At 40.7% G+C, this 22,185-nt stretch overlaps 1 protein-coding gene across 9 annotated transcripts in view; it reads right to left on the bottom strand.

The window, feature by feature from the left end:
• The window catches only part of MAGI1 (membrane associated guanylate kinase, WW and PDZ domain containing 1), a 685,858-nt gene that overhangs the window by 138,015 nt on the left and 525,658 nt on the right, over positions 1-22,185 (bottom strand). For all 9 annotated transcript variants that reach the window (XM_031935182.1, XM_031935183.1, XM_023200351.2 and 6 more), the window contains exon 3: positions 10,937-11,056. In XM_031935182.1, coding sequence (XP_031791042.1) covers positions 10,937-11,056 — 120 coding nt within the window. The remainder of the gene's footprint in view (positions 1-10,936; positions 11,057-22,185) is intronic.

The raw sequence follows: 22,185 nt of genomic DNA, 5'->3' as shown, positions 1-22,185 counted from the left end.
CCCTAAGGCTGCGGCAATGCAAGGGCATGGGCAGATATGGGGCACGAGCAGAGGCACGAGTAGATGTAAGAAAACCTCAAACTTCAAAAAGTCCTCAATAATTCACAGATTAGCCTTTGAGTGAAGTGATTTTTGGAGGACTTGCTTTTGGCCCTGGGCTTTTGGACAAAAACTCTGGCTGTCTTATTTCAACTCTGGCTGTCTTACTCTGCTGTGAACTGTCCTTACCGTGCAGCGATGGGCAGGATGGGTCACGTATGCTCCAGTTTGCCACAGTCACCACTGGTCTTCTCTGCCTCTACGCAGACTATTCACCCTCTTACCTGACCTGTCTGGCCCCTCAGGCATTTGAGTTCATGACCCTAACCTTCCAGAAACACTCCACCTTCTGCAAAGGTTTGCACTCTTGTCACAATCAAGCAAAGTCTAGTCATAGCAGAAACACAAACCTTACAATGTCTAGCCATGTAGAAACACAAACCTCACAGACAATATGTGCCACTTAATGGTATTAAATAAAAATCATCTGAAAAATTATAAGTGATTAAAAACTTAATTGGGGGCTATCACTTGGTAGGCTGCACAGTGTCTAGGAGCCGTGAGCCTGATTGTCCCACAGGCTCTGCGTTATCCAACACACGTTTCCTGCAGTGGCTGGGCTCCCTCCCAAGTGGAAACTTGTTCTCTCTGCTGCTATTTTCAGAACTGGTTCTACAACAAAACTCAACAGGGAGGGTGGCCAGGGAGGAAAGCGGAGGGCAAAGGAGGACTTAAGAGGAAGCCACTGCTGGCCTTAATTAAGAAGCACAATCTCTGGCCAGGACAAAGCCAAAAAAAATATTTTTCTGACACACATTTAAAAAGTAATAGGCACTGCGAATCAATTTTTAGAGCTTTATAAAATATTTAAGGAGGATTGTAACCCTGGAATTTAAGCTAGGATGAACCAAATCTGTATGGCTTTCAAATTATATAAATTTAGTATTCATTCATTCATTCATTTCCTTACAGAGAACCGTTTTAATGCCAAGCATGGGAAATACAAAGTAAAAATTGGACTGAAACATGATCTTTGCAATCATTCTATATGGCATACATCAGTTTTGTCAAGCTTCAATGTGCAAACAATTAAATTACATTAAATAATGATCAGGGTGGGCCTGAGATCCAAGGATCACTGTTTGTGTAGCAAAGCCATTTGGGACAGAGAAAATCATTCCTCTTTTGCAGACGACAAACATAGAGGCCCAAAGTGGCAGAAACGCCTGCCATGGAGTTACATGGCTGGTCCAGGGTAGATGGGGGTGGGAATTGGGGGTACTTGTCTGTCTTCTTCCTATGAGACAAGCTTTTGAAAATAAGCCCGAGAACAGGATGGTAGTGACCACCCATGGCTGGGAATCTATAGCATGCATTTTCAACCGGGGCAATATCACCCCCAAGGAGGCAAAAAAATTTTTTTGGGGGGGAGGGGTACAAAAACCTTACTTTCTTTACGTATATTGCAAATATGTATAGAGTACATGAATACATGGACATCCAGCATATCTGATTTTGCCTTGGCCTCAAGGTCCTGAGTGGTCTGCCCCAGGCCCACTCTCCAAGCACTTGTCCTAATTGCCTTCACCTTGTTCTTTTTGTTCTGACCTCACTGGTTGCCTTTCAGCCCCCAGCATGTAAACTGTGCCCCCTTCCCCACCTCATAGCTCTTGCACTCACTCCTCCCTCTGCTCCTCACCCTGTTACTGCCTGCTTATCCTCAGCAACAGTATCTCTGACCCCAAAGACTAGACCAAAGCTATCCTTATCAGTTCTTATATGTTCTCAAGGAACCAGGTACCTCCCCTTCCTAATGCCCTTTATTGTATATAGCAGACTGTTTAATTATTCAGTACCAGTCTTCATCTCTAGACTATAAGCTCCAAGAGGCCAGGGGCCACATCTGATTTTGGGTACCACTGTGTTCTCAGGCCTGACACAGTGCCAGGCACATATCATTACCCGGTAATTCACTGCAGAATGAGTAAATGAATAAGTGCAGAGCATGCACATGAATTCCAGCCTGGGATCCTCCTAAAAACCTGTATTGTGGATCCAGTTTTTAATAGCATGACTCACAACACTTTCTTTTTTTTTTTTTTTTTGAGACGGAGTCTCGCTCTGTCACCCAGGCTGGAGTGCAGTGGCCGGATCTCAGCTCACTGCAAGCTCTGCCTCCCAGGTTCACAGATTCACGCCATTCTCCTGCCTCAGCCTCCCGAGTGGCTGGGACTACAGGCGCCCGCCACCTCACCTGGCTAGTTTTTTGTATTTTTTTTTTTTTTTAGTAGAGACGGGGTTTCACCGTGTTGGCCAGGATGATCTCGATCTCCTGACCTCGTGATCCGCCCATCTCAGCCTCCCAAAGTGCTGGGATTACAGGCTTGAGCCACCGCGCCCGGCCGACTCACAATACTTTCTTTCCAGTCCATCAATTATATCTGAATTACCAAGATCTGCCTCACTTCGCTTTGCTACTTGCTTGCTCAGCACACGACAGTTCCTTCACAAAACTGCAATCCTTTCTTTTTACTCTTCCTTTTCCTACCTGCCCCACCCTACAAAAATACGATGTTCACGCACAGAAGGACAATACACCACTGTCCTATAATTAGCAGTTTGTCCTTGCCAGTGCCATTTGGCTTCTAATACCAGATCAAAGAGGACAATATAAGAGCTTTATGACCCTGAGTGACATAAGGGACCTCTCTGTCTTCAGCCTCAGTTCATATAGGATAAAGATAAAAATCATGGCAACCTAATAGGGTTTTTGTCAAGATTAAATTAGACAATGTGTATAAAGCACCCAGCACTGTGCTTGGCACAATGTTAGCCTATAATAAACTCTAGCAGTCTCCAGTCAGGCCAGATGTTGTAGACAGATAATAGGGTTAACGTGTAGAAGAGTGTATTATCAAAACACATATTCAAATAACAACATTTTTTAAAGTTACCTTTATTGTGCACCGATTGTCACTACTCATTTATTCACTTATTCTAATCTTCATAAACAATCTTACAGGAAAAAAAGGCATCAATATTCCCATTTTCACATAAAGAAACTAGTATTCACACAAGTCAAAACTGATGACTGGCATTTAAACACAGATTAGTCTGTCTCTGACATCTATGCTTTTAACTCCAGGAATCTTTGGGGATCTCTAAGCAGGGAATTAAAGAAAACTTCTCCAGCCTCCCCATCTTCATAAGCAGAAGAACAGCCAATTATAGCACAGATTTCATCTGGTCACTTTCATTATCAACAGAGAACATTCCACGGCAGAGTTTGCCAACAGAGCTCATCACAACAGACTGCTTCTAGGGCCTGCCAAAGAACAGGACTCCAGACAGTCTCGTTTTCTTTAACCAGAAACAAGAACTCTCTTCACCCCTGTTTTACCTCTGTGTCCCCAAAAATTAAACCATTGGCAGCTGCCTTTTTGCAGACCTTCTAGGAAGCAAAACAACAACATTATTGAATGCTAACATCCTCTTCCTAATTAACATGCAGAAATATGCAACCCATAACTCCAATTTGAAATGTCACCCTGGCACTGCACTTCTACGCTGAAGGAAAACCTTTGCAATGCCCAAAGTGTGTAATCAGCCTCTTCTACACAGAGGCATTTGTAAAACAGCCATGTCTGGACCCTCACTCTCCACTGAATACTTCATCCCGTGTAAACTCTCCCCTAGAGAAGTCCCAAGGGCTGGCTGAGGCAGTGACCTGTCTTGCAGAGCAAAAATGTCAACAGACAAACAAGAAAAGCAAGGGAAAAGGGAAATGGTTCCGCTGACTTATTTTAAGCACCATATCAAATAAATTAACTTGGTGCCACAATTAGGAAGTTGGCCCAAGTTGGAAAGATGTGCTTATTCTTGTCTTCTTTGCCTTGCTTTGATGCCAATTCTGTTCAGTGACAGAATGAGGAGCTGGTTCAAATTATAAAGTGGAAATCAATGACAAACTCTACTAATAACTTCTATGCCTTGTGAGGGGTGATAATCAGATTCCTTACATAGCTAGGAAGGGGCTCTACTCTGCTGGGAGTATATGCAACTCTCAGTGTTACAGTTGCTGGGGGGGATAGAAAGTTTCAGGATGCAGCCTCTGCCCGTCAAACTTACCCCAATTCTAGTATTTTTTAATTTTCACAAATGGTACCACTATCTATCTAGTTATAGAAGACAGAAACTAGGAGTCATCTCAGCAGGATTACCATCATCTGTCTTTTCTACCTCCTTCTCACAATAACCAATACATTAACAAATTCAGCTTTTCACATAAATATCTTTAGATTCAGCTGACTATTTACCACCACCATCACCAATGTGGTCTAAAGCCAACTCCAACGGGTGTTGCCAGATGATATGCAAAACAGGGTGTTCCGTGTTTTTATTTGCTAAATCCAGCAACCTAACTCCAGCTCACCCATCAGACCTCACTTCAATTACTACTTCTACAGGGGAACCTTTTCTCAGTTCCATAGACATCCACTCTCCTCATCTTATGGTCTCCTTTAAAGACCTTTGCACACTTAAAATTGGATATTTATTTATTTAAATAATGTGTCTTGTCCACTAGACAGTTAAGACCCATGAAGACAGTGACCACAACCATGTCTGCTTTTGTTCAGCATTTTATCTTTAATAAATAAATGAATGAACTCACAAACTAGTAACTGAGGCTACAAAAGAAGCATTACTTTTCAGGCAACAGGCAAATAAAAGCATCCCAGTCCTGCAACATTTGGCCAGGCTATGTTCCTAATTCCTTGCAGTATCTTAAACCAATCTCTCTCTGGATCTCAGTTCTATTATCTGAAGAAACTAACTTTACTGCAGTTCCATTTACTACATCCCTACCAATCTAAATCAAGCAAATATTGGGCTTGAAAGAGAATTCTGAAGGTTACTGGGCCTTGAGGCTTCACTGGTTCACTCTATTTGTCTGCATCTCGCCTGTCAAAGAATGTATCCACAAAAGAAGATCATCATTCCTTTGCATAACATCCTCTTTGGGAGGATCAAAATGATGATTCTTTTTGAAAGGAGCTTAACTCTTAAGATACGCTTTGCTTTGTGAAGTCAGTTGGTGAGGACAGAGATGATCTTGCTGAGCAGGTCCTCAACCTTCCTTTCAGAAGCTTTGACTCTAAAACTGGAGCCACCAGTCATGTGTGGCTACTTACATTTAAATGAGTTTATATTGAATTAAAGTTAATTTACAACTCAGTTTCTCAATCACAAGAGCCACAGGTGGCTACCGGCTGCCATACCGGACAGTACAGAATACTGAATATTCCCAGCAAGGAAAGAAGTTCTTATGGGACAGCAGTGGTTCTAAGGGAAACAGGGTGTGCTTGCTTCCCCTCCCTTTCTGGAAGCCACCCTTCTAACCCTCTCTTGGTTCATCATCACATCACTCTCTGTGGATTCAGGCCCCACCACCCATGCTGACTACTAAACTCAAACACCATCTCCCAGCCTCTCACCTGACCCAAAGTGGCAGAAACATAGTCCTCACATAGCTTCGCCTCCTCCAGGGTGTCTGCCAAAACTAGATGAAATGGTGTGCCCTTCCTGTAAGCTTCTGGAGCGCTGTGTAGTTTCTCTCAGAACACTCATCACTTTTCTTTTCTTTTTTCTTTTTTTTTGTTTTTTGAGACAGGGTCTCACTTTGTCACCCAAGCTGGAGTGCAGTGGCACAATCTCGGCTCACTGCAACAGCTGCCTCTTGAGTTCAAGTGATTCTCCCACCTCAGCCTCCTAAGAAGCTGGGACTATAGGCATGTACCACCAAGCCCAGCTAATTTCTGTATTTTTTTTTGGTAGAGAGGAGGTTTCACCATGTTGGCCAGGCTTGTCTCGAATTCCTGACCTAAAATGATCTGCCCGCCTCGGCCTCCCAAAGTGCTGGGATTACAGGTGTGAGCCACCACACCCGGCTCACTCATCACTTTTCTTAAAATGGTTTACATTCATTCATTCATTCGTTCATATATTATACAGTCTCACTCCTGTTGCCTAGGCTGGAGTGCAGTGGTGTGATCGTGGCTCACTGCAACCTCGAACTTCCCAGGATCAGGTGATTCTCCCACCTCAGCCTCCTGAGTAGCCAGGACTACAGGTGCACGCCACCATGCCTGGCTCATTTTTGTATTTTTTTGTAGAGATGGGCTTTTGCCATGTTGCCCACGCTGGCCGCGAGCTCCTGAGCTCAAGCAATCTTCCCACCTCAGCCTCCCAAAGTGCTAGGATTATAGGTGTCAGCCATCATGCCCAACAAAATTGTTTATGTTTAATCCGCCTCACAAGACTGAGTGGGGGAAGACTGTAGACTGCAGCCAGAGTACCTGAATTTGAATCCCAGCTCTATCTTTGGTTTACCACGTGAACTAAGAAGAGATTATTGGCCTTTCTGGGCCTCATACTCCTCTTCTGTAAAATGGACATAAATAGAAATTACCTCATAGGCTTGTTACGAAGATTAAATGAATTTGTGTATACAGTGCACTTTGAAGAGCACCTACTATGTGCCACACAAGCACTAGCAAAAATAATTACTAAAAAACATAAGCACCTTCAAAGTCAGGCAGTTTTGGTCTACTACTCTGTACATCATATCCCTTGCCTCACAAAAAAAGTCTGATCTGAAATAAATGCTCAATAAATACTTGTTGAAATAAATTATATATGCATTAAAAGGCTTGCTTTAAAACTGTGCTACCAGAAATTTACCCTACAGTTATGCTCTTAATTGTATAACAAGATACCTGAAGCACTGTTTATAACACCACGACCAAAAACAGAAGGGGGAGGTAAGACAGGGGACATTTAAAATGTCCATCTGCAGGGGGCTGGTTAAATAAGTTATATATACATATATATATACACACATACACATACACACACACACACACTCATTCACTGAGATACTCATTATATGTGTGTGTGTGTATATATATATACACATATATACACACGCACACACCCACATACACACACACACTCATTCACTGGGATACTATGCAGCATTTATAAAGAATGAGGTGAAACTGTATGGGGTAATGTGGAAAGATCTCCAAGGTGTGTTAAGGGCAAAGGGCAATAACAGAGTGAAATAAACAAGATATACATATATACCGTGTACATATAAGTTTTCTAGATATTTGCACTAGCATCTTTAATAATGGTTACCTATACGGAAGAGGGGAAGCAACTAGGACTTAGCTAGTTTTAAGTCTTTTACTGTAGGAACTATTCCATCATGTATGCTTATTACTGTTACTTAAACATTTATACATGTCTTGCTTTAAAGAGTACTTTGTATTGTTGCGGTAGACTTTTCCTCTCTGGAACCAGTAGAGGTGTGGAGAAAGCAATTTCAGGAGGGTAAAAAATAAGGTGAGTACCTGGGAAGTAAATAAAGACATTTCACTGGCAAATCTGCTGGTTTACTGACTAGTAGAGAGGAAAGGGATCCACTACGGGAGCAATTTAGAACTAGGTGCGTGTAAATACAAGAGCTAATGCTGATGGAGAGCTTACATGTGTCAGACACTCTGCTAAGCCCTTTCCAATTATTGTCTCATTTAGCCCTACCTCTGAGGAAGCACTATTATTATCCTAATTTTACCAATGGGAAAATGGAGACATGGAGCATTAAGTAACTTGCCGGAGGGCACACAGCTCAATAGCAAAAGGGCTGAGAATCAAACTTAGGCAGTGTGACAGCAGGGCTTGCAAGCTTGTTAGTGTCCACCAATAGACAGCAGCCACCATCAAGGGACTTATCCAGGGGAGGCAAAGACAGAGAAAGTTCTCTAAATGTCTTTCCAGCCCTACTCCTATGAGGGTATATGGCATTTAATAAACATTCCATTTGGCTCTCAGTTTTTAAGAGTCAATATAGTATACTCGGGTCAGTTCCAAAAAATTACAGGTGTGGTGGCTCATGCCTGTAATCCCAGCACCATCGAGGCAGGCAGATCACGATGTCATGAGATTGAGACCATCCTGGCCAACACAGTGAAACCCCATCTCTACTAAAAATATAAAACCTTAGCCGGGCACAGTAGCATGCACCTGTAGTTCCAGCTAATCAGGAGGCTGAGGTAGGAGAATCGCTTGAACACGGGAGACGGAGGTTGCAGTGAGCTGAGATTGTGTCGCTGTACTTCAGCCTGGGCGACAGAGTGAGACTCTGTTTCCAAAAAAAAAAAAAACTTATGAGCCATCTCATGTGGTAGGGAAATTTCGTTGCTAATAGGCCAAAGGTTGAAGAACACTGCACAGTCAAATGGGTTAGAAGTGGAAAAGATTAATCCTGCACCTAAGAAAATTCCAATTCCAAAATAACTATGCAACACTCACAAAGGCACCATTTTCTATAAGACAATCAGACATTTTCTGAAAAACATTCCTCTATCGCTACACACAAGGAAGTTAGCTTCACGTACTAATGGCTACTTTCCTTAGCTTTTTAGTTACATCTAGGATATTCTTGGGGTTTTTAGGAAAGAGTGTAGGATCTGAGAGTCACATTGAGCTGGGTTTGGTTCCTGCTCTAGCATTCTAGAACTGGCTATGCAACTCTGAAAAAGTTATTTAATGCCACTTGGCTTCAGTGTCTCCATCTAAAAATTCAGTGAAGATAATAGTGCCTCTGTTGCAATGATAAAATTAAATGAGGAAAAGAACTGACTCCACCTATATATCATTTGTTCCATTAACACTGAATAAAGCGAGTTTACTTTCCATCTTTCAAGTTAAATTGGAGTCTAAATCACAAGTTTTTCCTGTCCGACCCAATCCTCTTTTGCTTTGTACAACCACTCCTACCCCAGCCTCTCCAAAAATGTAAATAGATGTTTTGTATATTTGATGACTGAAGCCTCCCAGATGGGCATAATAACTGATTTCAGATGAGGACAATTCTCTCTCTGCTAACCAAAGAGGAGTCACACATGCTCTATCCACGGCCACTGAAGTTTTAGCTCAATTCACATGTACAACATGTGAGGACAGCATGCTGACAACAAGTTGAAGAAGCTCCTTGTACCTTCCCGCAGTCCCCCTCCCCCTTCCCTCTATACACTCCTAGACTTCGATTATTCTTGGACCCCTGCCCAGCCCACCAGCCACTCAGTCACATCCCAACATGTAGTTTCAGGAAACTAAGCCAACTGATAGTTAGCAATACTCAAAAACAAACAAATAAAAATTTCTGACTTCATGAGCAGGAGTTTGATTAATATACACTGTCGACTGTATATTCACAGTTTGGAAATGAGCACTATGTACAAAGACAATGCTCCTCCCCTTCTCCAAAGAATATCAAACCAGAAACAGCATCTTTAAGATTCATGATCATGATATGACTGTTAGTCACCATAACAGGAGCAATTATCACATTAAAGCTAGAATGTTCCTAATAAAATAATAATCTACTTTGTATTTACCCTTTATGTTTATGCCTAATCTTTAAAATGCTCCTGTGAATGCCTAATAAATCCAAATTTTAAAGAGTTAGTAAAGAGATACACATAATAACTTGACCAAGTTAATAATCTGTCCTAGTTAATAGTATGATTGCGCCACTTCCGCCTCAAATAATAATAACACTCCAAAAAGTAATCAAGCTATAACACTGTTTTCAGAAAAACATGCTTTTTTCCACCACACTCGGCTTTGACCCAGCAATGGGATCTGATCCTATGGATATGTTTGCACCTATGTGAAATGATACATTCATGTCATTCAACTCAGCAGTGTTTAGAAATATGAAACATTGAAATTGACTCAAATATTTGTTCAGAGGGAAGTGGTTAAATAAATTATGGTATGCCCATACAAAGGAATTATAATTTTTGTAATTATATTTCAAAAAGAAGAAAACCAGAAGTGCTTTATTACCGAATTGCAATGACCTATTAAGACATACTGTTAAACAAAAAGAGCAAGGTACCAAACAGCATGTACTGTATACTACCTTTTGGGGAAAACAGGGAAGAAATGGGAATATCCATACAACATGCATGCACACATGTATATATGCACATGCACATGCATGTCTGTATTGACATCAACTTCAGAAGAGTCATCAGATTATTTATAATATTGAATCCTAAATTAGGCAGGTGGGAGACAGGTATATGCAGATTATTTAAGTAAATATTTTAAAAATAATTTGCTTTCCTGTAATCCCAGCACTTTGGGAGGCCGAGGCGGGCAGATCACGAGGTCAGGAGATTGAGATCATCCTGGCTACCACGATGAAACCCCGTTTCTACTAAAAATACAAAAAATCAGCCGGGCTTGGTGACGGACGCCTGTAGTCCCAGCTACTCGGGAGGCTGAGGCAGGGGAATGGCGTGAACCCGGGAGGCGGAGCTTGCAGTGAGCCAAGATCGTGCCACTGCACTCCAGCCTGGGTGACAGAGCGAGATTCCGTCTCAAAACAAACAAACAAAAATAGTTTACTTTATGAATCACATAAAAATACATTAAAAATCAATCAGTAGGAAGGTGACATTTTATTTCTTCAAGATTAAAACAACACTACTTATAGGGTCACATTTTGTGATTAACCATGATTCTTCCTTCTTTTCTAATACCATACATGTCCATATTAAAAAACAAAACACACCTGCACACTTTAATAGGTAAATTAAAAAAGAAAACTCCTAGAGAAAAACAAAAACTATTTCTAAAGAGCTCCACAAAGCCTTATTCCACAGACTTTATCTATTATTCGTCATATTAAAGTGAACTGCAATCTCTTGTTATTTGTTTAGACCTCCAGATTCCACAAAACATTTTTGCCTGCATGGCTCTGGGCTCCTCTGAAGTACCCAGTAGAGAAGCTTTTTATGCTGCCGTACAAGTAACTCACCTTCATAGGTGCCAACTTCCAGAAGAGTCCCACTCTGCTCGAGGTCCAAGAACTCCTTCACAGTCAGAAAGTTATAGTCCACGCCAGGCACTTCTCCTTCTCTGGGAGATCGGGTTGTGCCTGTAGCAGAAAACACAAAGGCACGACAAACCATCAGTCAACTAAAACAGGAAGTTCCACATCCAGGTGTAATTAAAATAACCTGTTTAGTAAGCTGGCGTACCTAAGACTCTGCTGCCTCATCTGTCCAGACAGGGACACAGTAAAGGCAACTTCTTTCTAACACAACACAACAGCATTCTCATTTCCACACTCTAGTGCCTGGGAACCCCAAATGGGAGAGAGAGAAAAACAAGCACAGCTGGGTCACCTAGAGAGAGTTTTATACCATTTTTGACAATGCACTGAATAGAAAAGGTGAACTGGATTTTATACAGACAACATTCACAGTCAGCAGCTTTTAGGACTCTAGTAAATACTAAAAACGTATCCACCTTAAGCTCAGATCCTAAGGGGTCTGTGTTTTTATCACAGGTCTTGAAATTCTTGTGTTCCTCAATACAACCGGCAAGTTCCAAAGCCCTTTAAAGAAAATGACACCTGCTGCATAAACACATTACTAGAGAAATCTGACTGCCCAAGATCCGTGGTTGGACGTCTCTCAGCGATTAAAATGCTGCTGCTCCTCATGTAAATAATATGTTTGGCAAAAAGAGGCCATCCATGAATTCCGACTAGGGAGAAAGGACGCTGCATTTACTAGAAAATTCCTCCCCTGAATTAATCTGGTCATCTTCTCAGTGGCTGACAAATGTAACACTTCTTCTTATGAAATAATGCAGAGCATCCAGAGAACAAAAGTCACCTAGCTCAGGTGCTGGGCTGTGGATCTAACATTTTAGCCCAATCTCAGTCAACAAAGTAGAAGCAATGAGCAGAATGTGGTTTACACATAAGTCAAGAAAGGAAAATAAGCCAAGCAGCAACTATGTACCATGTACTAGGAGCCTATGTCAAATATTATGAGACCAAAAAAAAAAAAGAGAGAGAGCAAAAAATGTGATTTCTGTTGTTACATTCAACAGAGCTCATTTTGCAAGGCATTATTACCTGTGGTGGTGATTTAACACCAATGTTTTCCGATATAATAAGCAAGGATATTTCCCTATGCCTGGGAATTAAATAACCAACCGTATGTGCCTAGTGGCCCTAAAGTTCTTAGTGCTGTGCAGTCTCTGATCATTTGCTCATGTGAATGACTGCATCCACACCTACACTGGATATTCATAATTTTCATAAGTCAAAAACACTCAACACTTAGTACAAACGTTACTCAAGCAAAATGTATTTTTAGTGAACACAATTCTTCTATATGAAATCTCAATATTTTAAATAGCTGCAAATTGGGCATAGAATGGTTATATTATAGATGTTTGCTTCTCATAATCAGCATGCTAGAACCTTGGGGTTAAAGAAGTCAGATACTCTTACACTGTTTCCTAATTTGTTCCCATTTTGTGCCTCCCCTGGCAGGTGATGACAAATCCCTTGAGGTAGTTCACAACTTTTAAATTTACATATCAAGTATCAGGCACAGGAAACATAGAGACAGTATCACATACTGTTAAAGAGCAGTGGTCTGGAGCGGGAATGCTAGGTTCATGGTCTACCTCTCCAACTTGTGGTCTTGGACAGGTTCCTTAGTGTCTACTATTTCTCAGTGTCCTTGTTTGCAAAATAGGGATAACAATAGCACCTAATCCATAAGTTTGTTGTGAGTATTGAATGAGATAATCCTTTCTGAAGGCTTTGCTCAATAATTTTTAGTAGACATTATAGTTTATGTTTTTGTTAGAATTAATTGATGGAATCTTACTGTTCAAATCCCACTATAATAATCTCTTATTATATACATACATATATATATATATATATATATATATATATATATATCTGTATATGTATGTGTGTGTGTATTCATGGCATTATATATTGCCATGAATAATGCCATGGCATTATTCAACAAATATTTACTGAGGCCCCAACATATGCCAGGCACTAGTTCAAGCACTGGGAAAACACTTGTGAACAAGACAAAGCTCATGCCCTGATGGAATTTATATGTTACTGTGAGACACAGAAAATAAATATGTATATAAATAAATACAGCATATAGTATCAGGAGGAAATCATTCTTCTATAGACTGAAGGATCAGAAGGTATCTCGGAGCAACATAGGTTAAAGGTTTAGACAGTCTCATGGAAGGAGGAAGCAAGGGAGAAGTAGGGAAGCGATTTTAGCTAGGTGATGAGGAAGAGCCTGGCGAATGCAAAGGTGATGGGGAATGCATCCAGGCAGAGGGAAGGGCAAAGGCTTTGATAAAGGTGTGATCTGGTGTGTTGAGGAAAGGGCAGAAAGGCCAGCATGGTTGCAGTACAGTGATGAAAAAAGGGCTGGAAACGAAAGCAAGGGGCAAGATTACGTAGGCCACAGAAAACACTTCGTATTTTATTCTAAGGATAATGGAATGCCATCCTTAGAATGGTTTTGAGCAAGGGGGTGCCTTGATTTGGCTTTTCTTTTCTTTTTCTTTTTAGAGACGGAGTCTTGCTCTATCGCTCAGGCTGGAGTGCAGTGGAGGAATCACAGCTCACAATATATCTCCTTGAACTCCTAGGCTCAAGAGATCCTCTCACCTCAGCCTCCTGAGTAGTTAGGACTACAGGCACGTGCCACCACACTCAGCTAATTTTTTTTTTTTTTGTACAGATGGGGGGGTCTCACTATATTGCCCAGGCTGGTCTCCAACTCCTGGCCTTAAGCAGTCCTTCTACCTTGGCCTCCAAATTACTGGGATTACAGGCATGAGCCGCCACACTCGGCTTGGTTTTCCTTTTTAAAGCTCTTTGACTTCAAGGAGAACAAGTTTTGACAGAGTAAGGTGGGTTGGACAGGAATAGAAGCAGGGGGACCAGTTAGGTGGTTACCATAGTGTCCAGGTGAATGGTAATCAACATATGGACTAGAATAGTAGGACAGAACTGATAAGAAGCAGTGAGATTTCTATTACAAACAGAGTATTTTAAAGAGCTACAGTATAGTCCATAGAACAGTCATATTAAAAGTAAAACCCATCATCAAGGTATTAAGCACCGCATGCATTAGCTATTTATCCTGATGCTCTCCATGCCACCCACCGATGGAGGACAGAGAGCATCAGGGGTTTGGAGATGCACTAGGATAAATAGCAAATGCATGTGAGGCTTAATACGTAGATGATGGATTGTCAGGTGCAGCAAACCACCACAGCACATGTTTACCTATGTAACGAACTCGCACGTCCTACATAAGTATCCCAGCACTTAAAATTAAATTAAATTTAAAAACAAAGTATGTCAGCTCATCACACCATGTTAGGTCTATATTTTGAAGACAGAACTAATAGAACTTGCTGATGGACTGGATGTTGTATGTAAGAAAGACAGAAGAATAAAGACAGAAATACTTATGCTGTGACCTGGGCAAATGGGCTGTGCCATTTGCAGAGACTGAGAAGGCTGAGGTGAATGGTTTTGGGAAAAGGGAAAATCAAAAGTTCACTTTTGGACATGTTAGGTTTGAAATGCCTAATAGCTAGGTACAGAGAGCTGGAGCACAGCTGATCTTAAAAGTCTGAAGGTCAGAGTAGAGGGTGGAATGTAAACTTAATAATAATAAGGGTGATCAGTTGATTAGTAAACCAAAGGCATCTGAAGGCAAGAGACAGAAAGATAAAATCTACAGAGAGAGTTCGGGGAAAAAAAAGCCAAGAAGTTTGGAGTGAACACTAAGAACTTTTAACTTTTACAATATGGGAGTAAGAGAAAGATCGTCAAAAGAGACTAAACAGCAATAGCCAGCAAGATAGGAGCAAAGGAGGAGGGTGTGATGTCTTGGAGCCAAGTGAAAAAGCTGTTCAGCCAGCTACTTGTAAAACACAAACAGTCTACATCACACTGGGAATTCCAGTGCAGTGCAAGAATAGAATCTCTTTGAAACTTGCTGTGAAAGGATCTGTCCTAAATATGTTCTATATGGCAACTCTCATATTCAGCCTCCATACCAAAGTTCCATTACCTTAATCCATCTCAGAAAAAAAAAAAAAAAAAGTGAGGACAAAATAAAACAAAACAAAAAATGTATTGGGTTTTATAGTCTTGCCAAACCAGACAACGTTGATTTTTTTTCTCCTTCTGCAGCCATCTTTGCCATTCTTTCAATGATGTTTTCAGATCCAATTTATCAGGTTTACCCTAAAGACAACAATCACCCTGGGGTCTTAATTTCCTGAGAGGATTCAAAATAATCAAGAATGTCAAAAATGCTAGATTTCAGAGGAAACATGAAACTAAGATCCCATTTTTCCATGTAAATCAATATGCTTAGGATGCCTTAGAGCAGCAGGGGAAGGGAGTGGGTGGGCGGGCAAGTCTCCACCCATAAACCGTTCAGGGTTTATTACCCAGACAAAACCTTTCCATGCTAAGGCTAGCAGGAGGTTTCCCAGCTATCCTCTGAGCAGCCTGCCCTGGGTCTGGGCCAGCCTGACCAGGCTCCATTCAGCGATGTTGTGGAGAAAAGGACCCAGGGAGGGGACCCCGCCTTCTCTTTTCTTGTAACAGAATGACAGGCTGCTGGCTGGACACACGCCTGGCAGATGGCATTTCAAAGGGTTTTCAGGAGCCATCTGGGTTGGGTACAATTATTACAAACCATGCTTCTAACAAAGCCAGAAGGGTTACTTCCTGACAGAAGACGAGTAAAACAAATTCAACCATGTTTCTCAGGGACAGCATATTAAAAAAAAAAAAAAAAAAAAAGCCACCGGGCTGACAAACTGGGATTTTCCTTAGCCTACAATACTGCCTTCTGTTTCTCTAGCTAGAAATTGGGCCAACAATATCTTGCAGTTATTAGCTTTAAGCTAATAATAAACACAGTGTCCAACCCCCCAAAAAAGAAAAAAATATATAACACTGGGAAAAAAATAATAGCTTCCATTTCTCAGATGTTCACTTATGTCCCAAGCGAGGTGTTAAGCACTTAATCAGTACTATTATTGTATATAATCTTCACAAGAAACCCAGAAGTAAGGATTATTATGACCCTCATTTTATTGATGAGGAAGCTCAGACTCAGAGAAGTAACCTGCCCAAGGTTACATAACAAGTTGGGCAGAGCCGTGGTCTGTCTGGATGCAGGTAATCTGATGGCAGCATCCCTCATCCTTAACCATCATTGTCTGATGGAACCTGTCTTCATGGAAATGTTCCATATCTGTGCTGTCTAACGTGGTAGCCCCTAGCCGCATGTAGCTATTAAAAAGTGGCTGGCCAGTGTGACTGAGAAACTGAATATGAACTTTTATTTAATCTTAATAACTTTAAGTTTAAATAGCCACATGTGGCTACTGGCTACTGGACTGGTCAGTACAGCTCTCAACCATGAGAATGTCTGAGTTGCCTTCATTACACTACATCCAGTACCATGTCCCAAACAACTTCTAGCACTCAAGAACAAGAAACATACTTACCTGAAACAGCATGACATCTGAAACAGATAAAAGAAAACCTCTCTTAAAAAACAAACAAAAAACAAACAAAAAAAAAACCTCTCATATGCTTTGAAAAACTATCTAGTCAACTCTATGATTTGTCCTAAAAATTCTATTGATTCCTATTGGCTGTGGTCTCTAGGAAGAAAAAAAAAATGTTCTTAGATATTTGTGACAGCGTGGTTTGCAGCAAACCAAACAAACAAGATCAAAACAAAAGTAGCCCTCCAAGACACAGAAAAAATGAGTGTCCAAGAATATGGAAATGATTGAATGAAATATGGTTGATCCACCCTTGGGAAAATGTTTTAGCTATATGATGGTACATGGTAAAGAATGGTTAAATTGGCCAGGTGCAGTGGCTCACGCCTGTAATCCCAACACTTGGGAGGCCGAGGCGGCTGGATCTCAAGGTCAGGAGATCGAGATCATCCTGGCTAACACAGTGAAACCCCATCTCTACTAAAAATACAAAAAATTATCCAGGCATGGTGGCAGGCGCCTGTAGTTCCAGCTACTCGGGAGGCTGAGGCAGGAGAATCACTTGAACCCGGGAGGTGGAGGTTGCAATGAGCTGAGATCGCACCACTGCACTCCAGCCTGGGCAACAGAGGCGAGACTCCATCTCAAAAAAAAAAAAAAGAAAAAGAATGGTTAAATCTACATGCAGTTACCTGAAGGAATACCTTTAATGTGCATTGAAGTGATATACACACAAGTTACAGAATAAGATGTAAACTATCACTGCATTTCACTAAAAAACAGAATATGGCATGTTTTACAAGTTTATGAGTTTTACGAGTTCACATAGTTAAATGGGTATAATAATACTATACCCTTAACAGTGGTTAGCCACCTCAGGAAGGTGACTTCAGAAATGGGAAGAGATGAAATGATTGTTTCCTTCTTTACACACTTCTCATGCTCCAAATGGTATTAGTAGGCAGGTAGTTGTCTTGGCATTTTATAAACTAAATGAAATCATCTAAGAAATATTTTAAGACCTGATTCTTGGGTATTTTACTCAAGTATCTTCAATAGTAACGTAGTCCTCACAAAAAACATGCAAAAGACTTATAGACTCCAACTGAATCACACAAACAATGTTCCAAGGTTTCGCCTCTCTTAGAAAGCCAGCCTTCAAGGTCAATAATACTTTACTTGCCTTACCGATGAATAGGAATATACTACAAGTAGATTTCAGAAAGTGGTACTATTTTTCCACCTGATTTTATTTTTAAACCTCAAATTGCTCATCACTTAAACAGGGTCTTTTTTAAGTATTTAAGTACCTCCAAGATTTGTACTAGAATAGTGAATAATATCAACCCTTCCCACCACTGGATCATAACTTAAGTAATTAATTTGAGCTATGTCCTACTGAGTGTCTCAGAATGAATTAGCAGTGCCCCCGAAGTTCACCCAGTAAAGCTTGAGTGGCTACCTGCTTCTTATGCACATTTTATGGTTCATAAACTTGCAGTGTGTCTGGCTTCAGAGACTCCCGCTGAGGAAACAAGAAAGTGACCTTCCTTATCACTGAAACCATGACTACAAAAAGGAAACTGGACTGGGAACTTGTTCACTCTATCTTTTTATTCTAGAAATTCTCTTGAAAAATCCAGTTGAGGTAGAAAAAGAAAAAGCTTACTGGTGAAATTCTGATAAGCCAATTCCTACTGCTTCACGTTCCCAAAGCCATCCGGTTTCAAGATGTTGAGATCTCACTCAGCAACTGTCCAAATGGTCTTATGGCCAGATTATTAAAGAAAACTAATCAGCCCACAAAGATTAAACTGTCAATATTCCACGATATCATCTGCTGTTAAATTAATCTGGGTCTGGCTTGTCAAAACCTAACAAGACTTCAAAAAATGACAGTCACTGCAACTGCTTCCGTATTAAGAACAGATCATCATTTTCCTATTCTAACACAATCATTTGCATCTGGTAAATATCCAGAGTATCAGTTAGATATCCAGGACAGCCTCATGCAGTTCATTCTTTAGTCGATAGAGCTAGAGCCTAGTAGAATGTATTAGTCCTCCAAATTCCCTCAGTTACCCTACCTCTGGCACAATTTTTGCCATATATGACGATCAGCACTACGATTTACTCAATACCTACCCCTCAAATCAAACTGCCTTTTGTGGTGAAACAGACCTTTTATTTAAAAAAAAAAAAAAATTAAACAGACCAGGTGCAGTGGCTCACGCCTATAATCCCAGCACTTTGGGAGGCTGAAGTGGGTGGATCACGAGGTCAGGAGTTCAAGACCAGTCTGGCCAAGATGGCGAAACCCTGTCTCTACTAAAAATACAAAAATTAGCCAGGCATGGTGGCAGGCACCTGTATTCGCAGCTACTCAGGAGGCAGAGGCAGAGAACTGCTTGAACCCAGGAAACGCAGGTTGCAGTCAGCCAAGACCGCATCACTGCACTCCAGCCTAGACAACAGAGCGAGACTCTGTCTCAAAAAAAAAAAATTAAACATATTTAGGTAAAAAGGAAATACTTAGCCACCATATACCTATTAGAATGGTTTACAAATGTTTCTGTAATACCAAATGCTGGCAAAAATATGGAGCAACTAGAACTCTTATGCCTTGTTGGGAAGAATACAAAATGGTACAACCATTTGGGGAAAGTTTGGCAGTTGGTTAAAAAGTTAAACATAAATTTCTCATATGACCTAACAATACCACTCTTAAATGTTTACATATTCACACAAAATGAATATGAAAACACATATTCACAACAAATGAAAACATATTCACACAAAACCCTGTACATAAATGTTTAGAAGAGCTTTATGCATAATCAACCAAAACTGGAAAACAACCAAATGTGGTTCATTTGGTGAATGAATTCACTGTGGCACATCCCTACAAAGAACTACTGCTCAGCAAAACTACAGATACACACAGCATGGACGAGTCTCACATACATTATGCTCAGGGAAAGAGAATCCAGACTCAAAGATTACTCACTGTGTGACTACTCCATTTGTATTCCACATATTCGATAGAGATGGAGAATCAAGCAGTGGTTACCAGGTATGTAGGGTGAGAGCAGCACAGGTCATTAGGGAAAGGAGGAGGACACTGTTTTGTTTCCTGCCTGTTGTGGTGGTTGGACGACTGTGCTTTTGTCAAAACCCATAGCACACACCACAAATGGTGAATTTTACTGTGTATAATTTTTTTAAAAAAGGAAACATTTAGCTTTACCTCAAATGGAGAATCAGTTTCATCCTGCCATAAATAGTAACTAAAAATAAATGCAACAAAAATAAAGCCATTTTGTTTTATCTGTAGCCTAAGACTTTGAGCCTGAGGTCTGAATTATCCTATTATCACAAAACAGGAGTGACAAACATTAGAAATATCTTAGACACCTATTAATGTCAATTTGGGACTTTCACCTCAATGTAAGTATAAGGATTTGTCTTCGTTAGTTTGTACTGTTATAACAGAATACCATAAACTGGGTGGCTTAAACAACAAGCATTTGTTGAGACAGGCATTTTGACACACACCTGGAGTCCCAGCTACAAAGGGAAGCTGAAATGGGAGGATTGCCTGAACCCAGTAGTTCAAATCCAGCCTGGGGAACATAACAAGAACTGTCTGGTGAGAGGGCCCTCTTCTTGATTTTCAGACAGCTGCCTTTTTGCTGTATCTTTATATGGCAGGAAATGAGAGCCCATCCTCTTTTTTACATGGGACAGCAATTCTATCATGAGAATCTGACCTTCGGTTAATTACCTCCTAAAGGCCCTACCTCCAAATACCATCACAGTAGGAATTAGGGACCCAAAGGTGAGAGAGAGAGACAGAAGGGTGTGTCGAAGCAGAAACAATTCCAACGTGAAAAGAAAAGGTGTGTGGGCAAGGTGGTCACGGTGCCATGGAAAGGGCTGAAAGAAAATCTATGGCTCATACTACTTTGGAGGGTGGGAGTGGTTAGAAAACGAACAGTGGAGAGAGGGGGTAAAAATCCATGATACATGTAATCCCAGATGAGATAGCTATGCAGACTCAGAAGGGTCACGTGAATAAATGTGACTCAAACTGCTAGTGTCACTAAGCAACACACACACACACACACACACACACACACACACACACACACACCCCTCCACCCACCCCTAGTTGTGCTGTCCCTCCAGTAGAACAAAGCTGAAAAGGTAAGATCCTTGTCTTCAAAGAACTTGGAATCAGTTTGGGTCTGTGTCCAGTTAGAATTGATGCCTCATTGTAAACGAGAAAGCAGCTAAAAGAGATGTGACTGACTGTAGTCCCTCTAACACATTATAAAATAAACAGAAATAAAGAAGGCCAGCCTCCTCCTTGGGGATCAGGGAAAGTTGTTGAGTTATTTAACACTTTATATGTGGTGATCTACAAATCACTTCACAAGGAAGCAAGGCCACTCAGGGCAACATGAATGGATCCTTTCTAGAAGCACCATTTTGAATAATGGGGCATTCTCTATCCAAAACGCTCAACTATGATAACAAAGGTCAGAAACAGGAACCTCATTTTTTCTATCCCAGATCTCAACACAGAAGTGTCAGTAATTGTGTCTCATAAATGGAATAATGCCAAGCCACTCAACAGCAGGTGTGTAAAGACAATTATTTTATTCCAGCTATAACTTGCATGTTTGGGATCAGCAAACCCTTTCAGGTTCCATCTTGCATGGAGGAACACTGTGGTGAAGGAACTTGAATTTCATTTTAAAAACCACACCTAAAATATTTGAAATACATAAGGACTTGGCATTTATTCCATTGTGCTGATGATTTGCAAAAGTGGCCTAGACATGAGAGATGAGAAGTATCCGATCTTGTTTTCATGATCCTACTTCTAGCTCTTTTCTCTATAGCTATGACACGGGATGAAGGATTGAGTGCCAAATCCAAGTAGCTCCACAGGAACTATGCAAACTGACCATGCATCCTTTTCCTGGAAGCCAGGTGCTCTCACTTAAGTATAAACATGCTACCTTTCAAGGAGATCTACATTATGTCAAAGCAAAATGTGGACCATCCACATTATTGAATGAATTATATAAAACAAAAAGAGAGTATATATTTGTTTAGGGCAAGCAAATCGTTCCCAGTAATAAACAAAAATAGCAGCTCAAGTTGCTGATGTAAGAAGAACCAGTCTTGATCCAGCTCTGCCACTAAATTAATTATGTGACTACCTTGGAAAATTCCCTTTTATGCACTCAATGTCCTTATCTGCGAAACAAAAAGGGTAACCACTGCTCTGACTATATCACAGAATGATTGTGAGACCAAATAAATTCATGTGCAAGGATACAAAACCCCTCAGCAAATTTAAGGCATTAGAACATTATGTTCACTTAAAAAATCTGTATTTAGGTCAACATCTATTCTTTATATGCATTATTTCATTTAATCCTTGCAACAACACTATAAAGTAGGTAATATTATTATCCTATGACACGGATGAGAACATTATGTGACTTGCCAAGAATTACACAGCTGGTAAGTGGCAGGACCAGGACTTGAAACCAGGTTTTTGTTACTATAGAGTGGTGGGAACTTCTGTACACAGAGAAGACATTGGGGAGGGTTGGGAGGATAAACTAGTGGAGGAGCGAGGTGCAGCTGAATTTCCAC

This window comes from Piliocolobus tephrosceles, chromosome 2, assembly GCF_002776525.5.
Source record: "Piliocolobus tephrosceles isolate RC106 chromosome 2, ASM277652v3, whole genome shotgun sequence".
Lineage (NCBI taxonomy): Eukaryota > Metazoa > Chordata > Mammalia > Primates > Cercopithecidae > Piliocolobus > Piliocolobus tephrosceles.
This window is presented reverse-complemented; position numbering and strand designations above follow the sequence as displayed.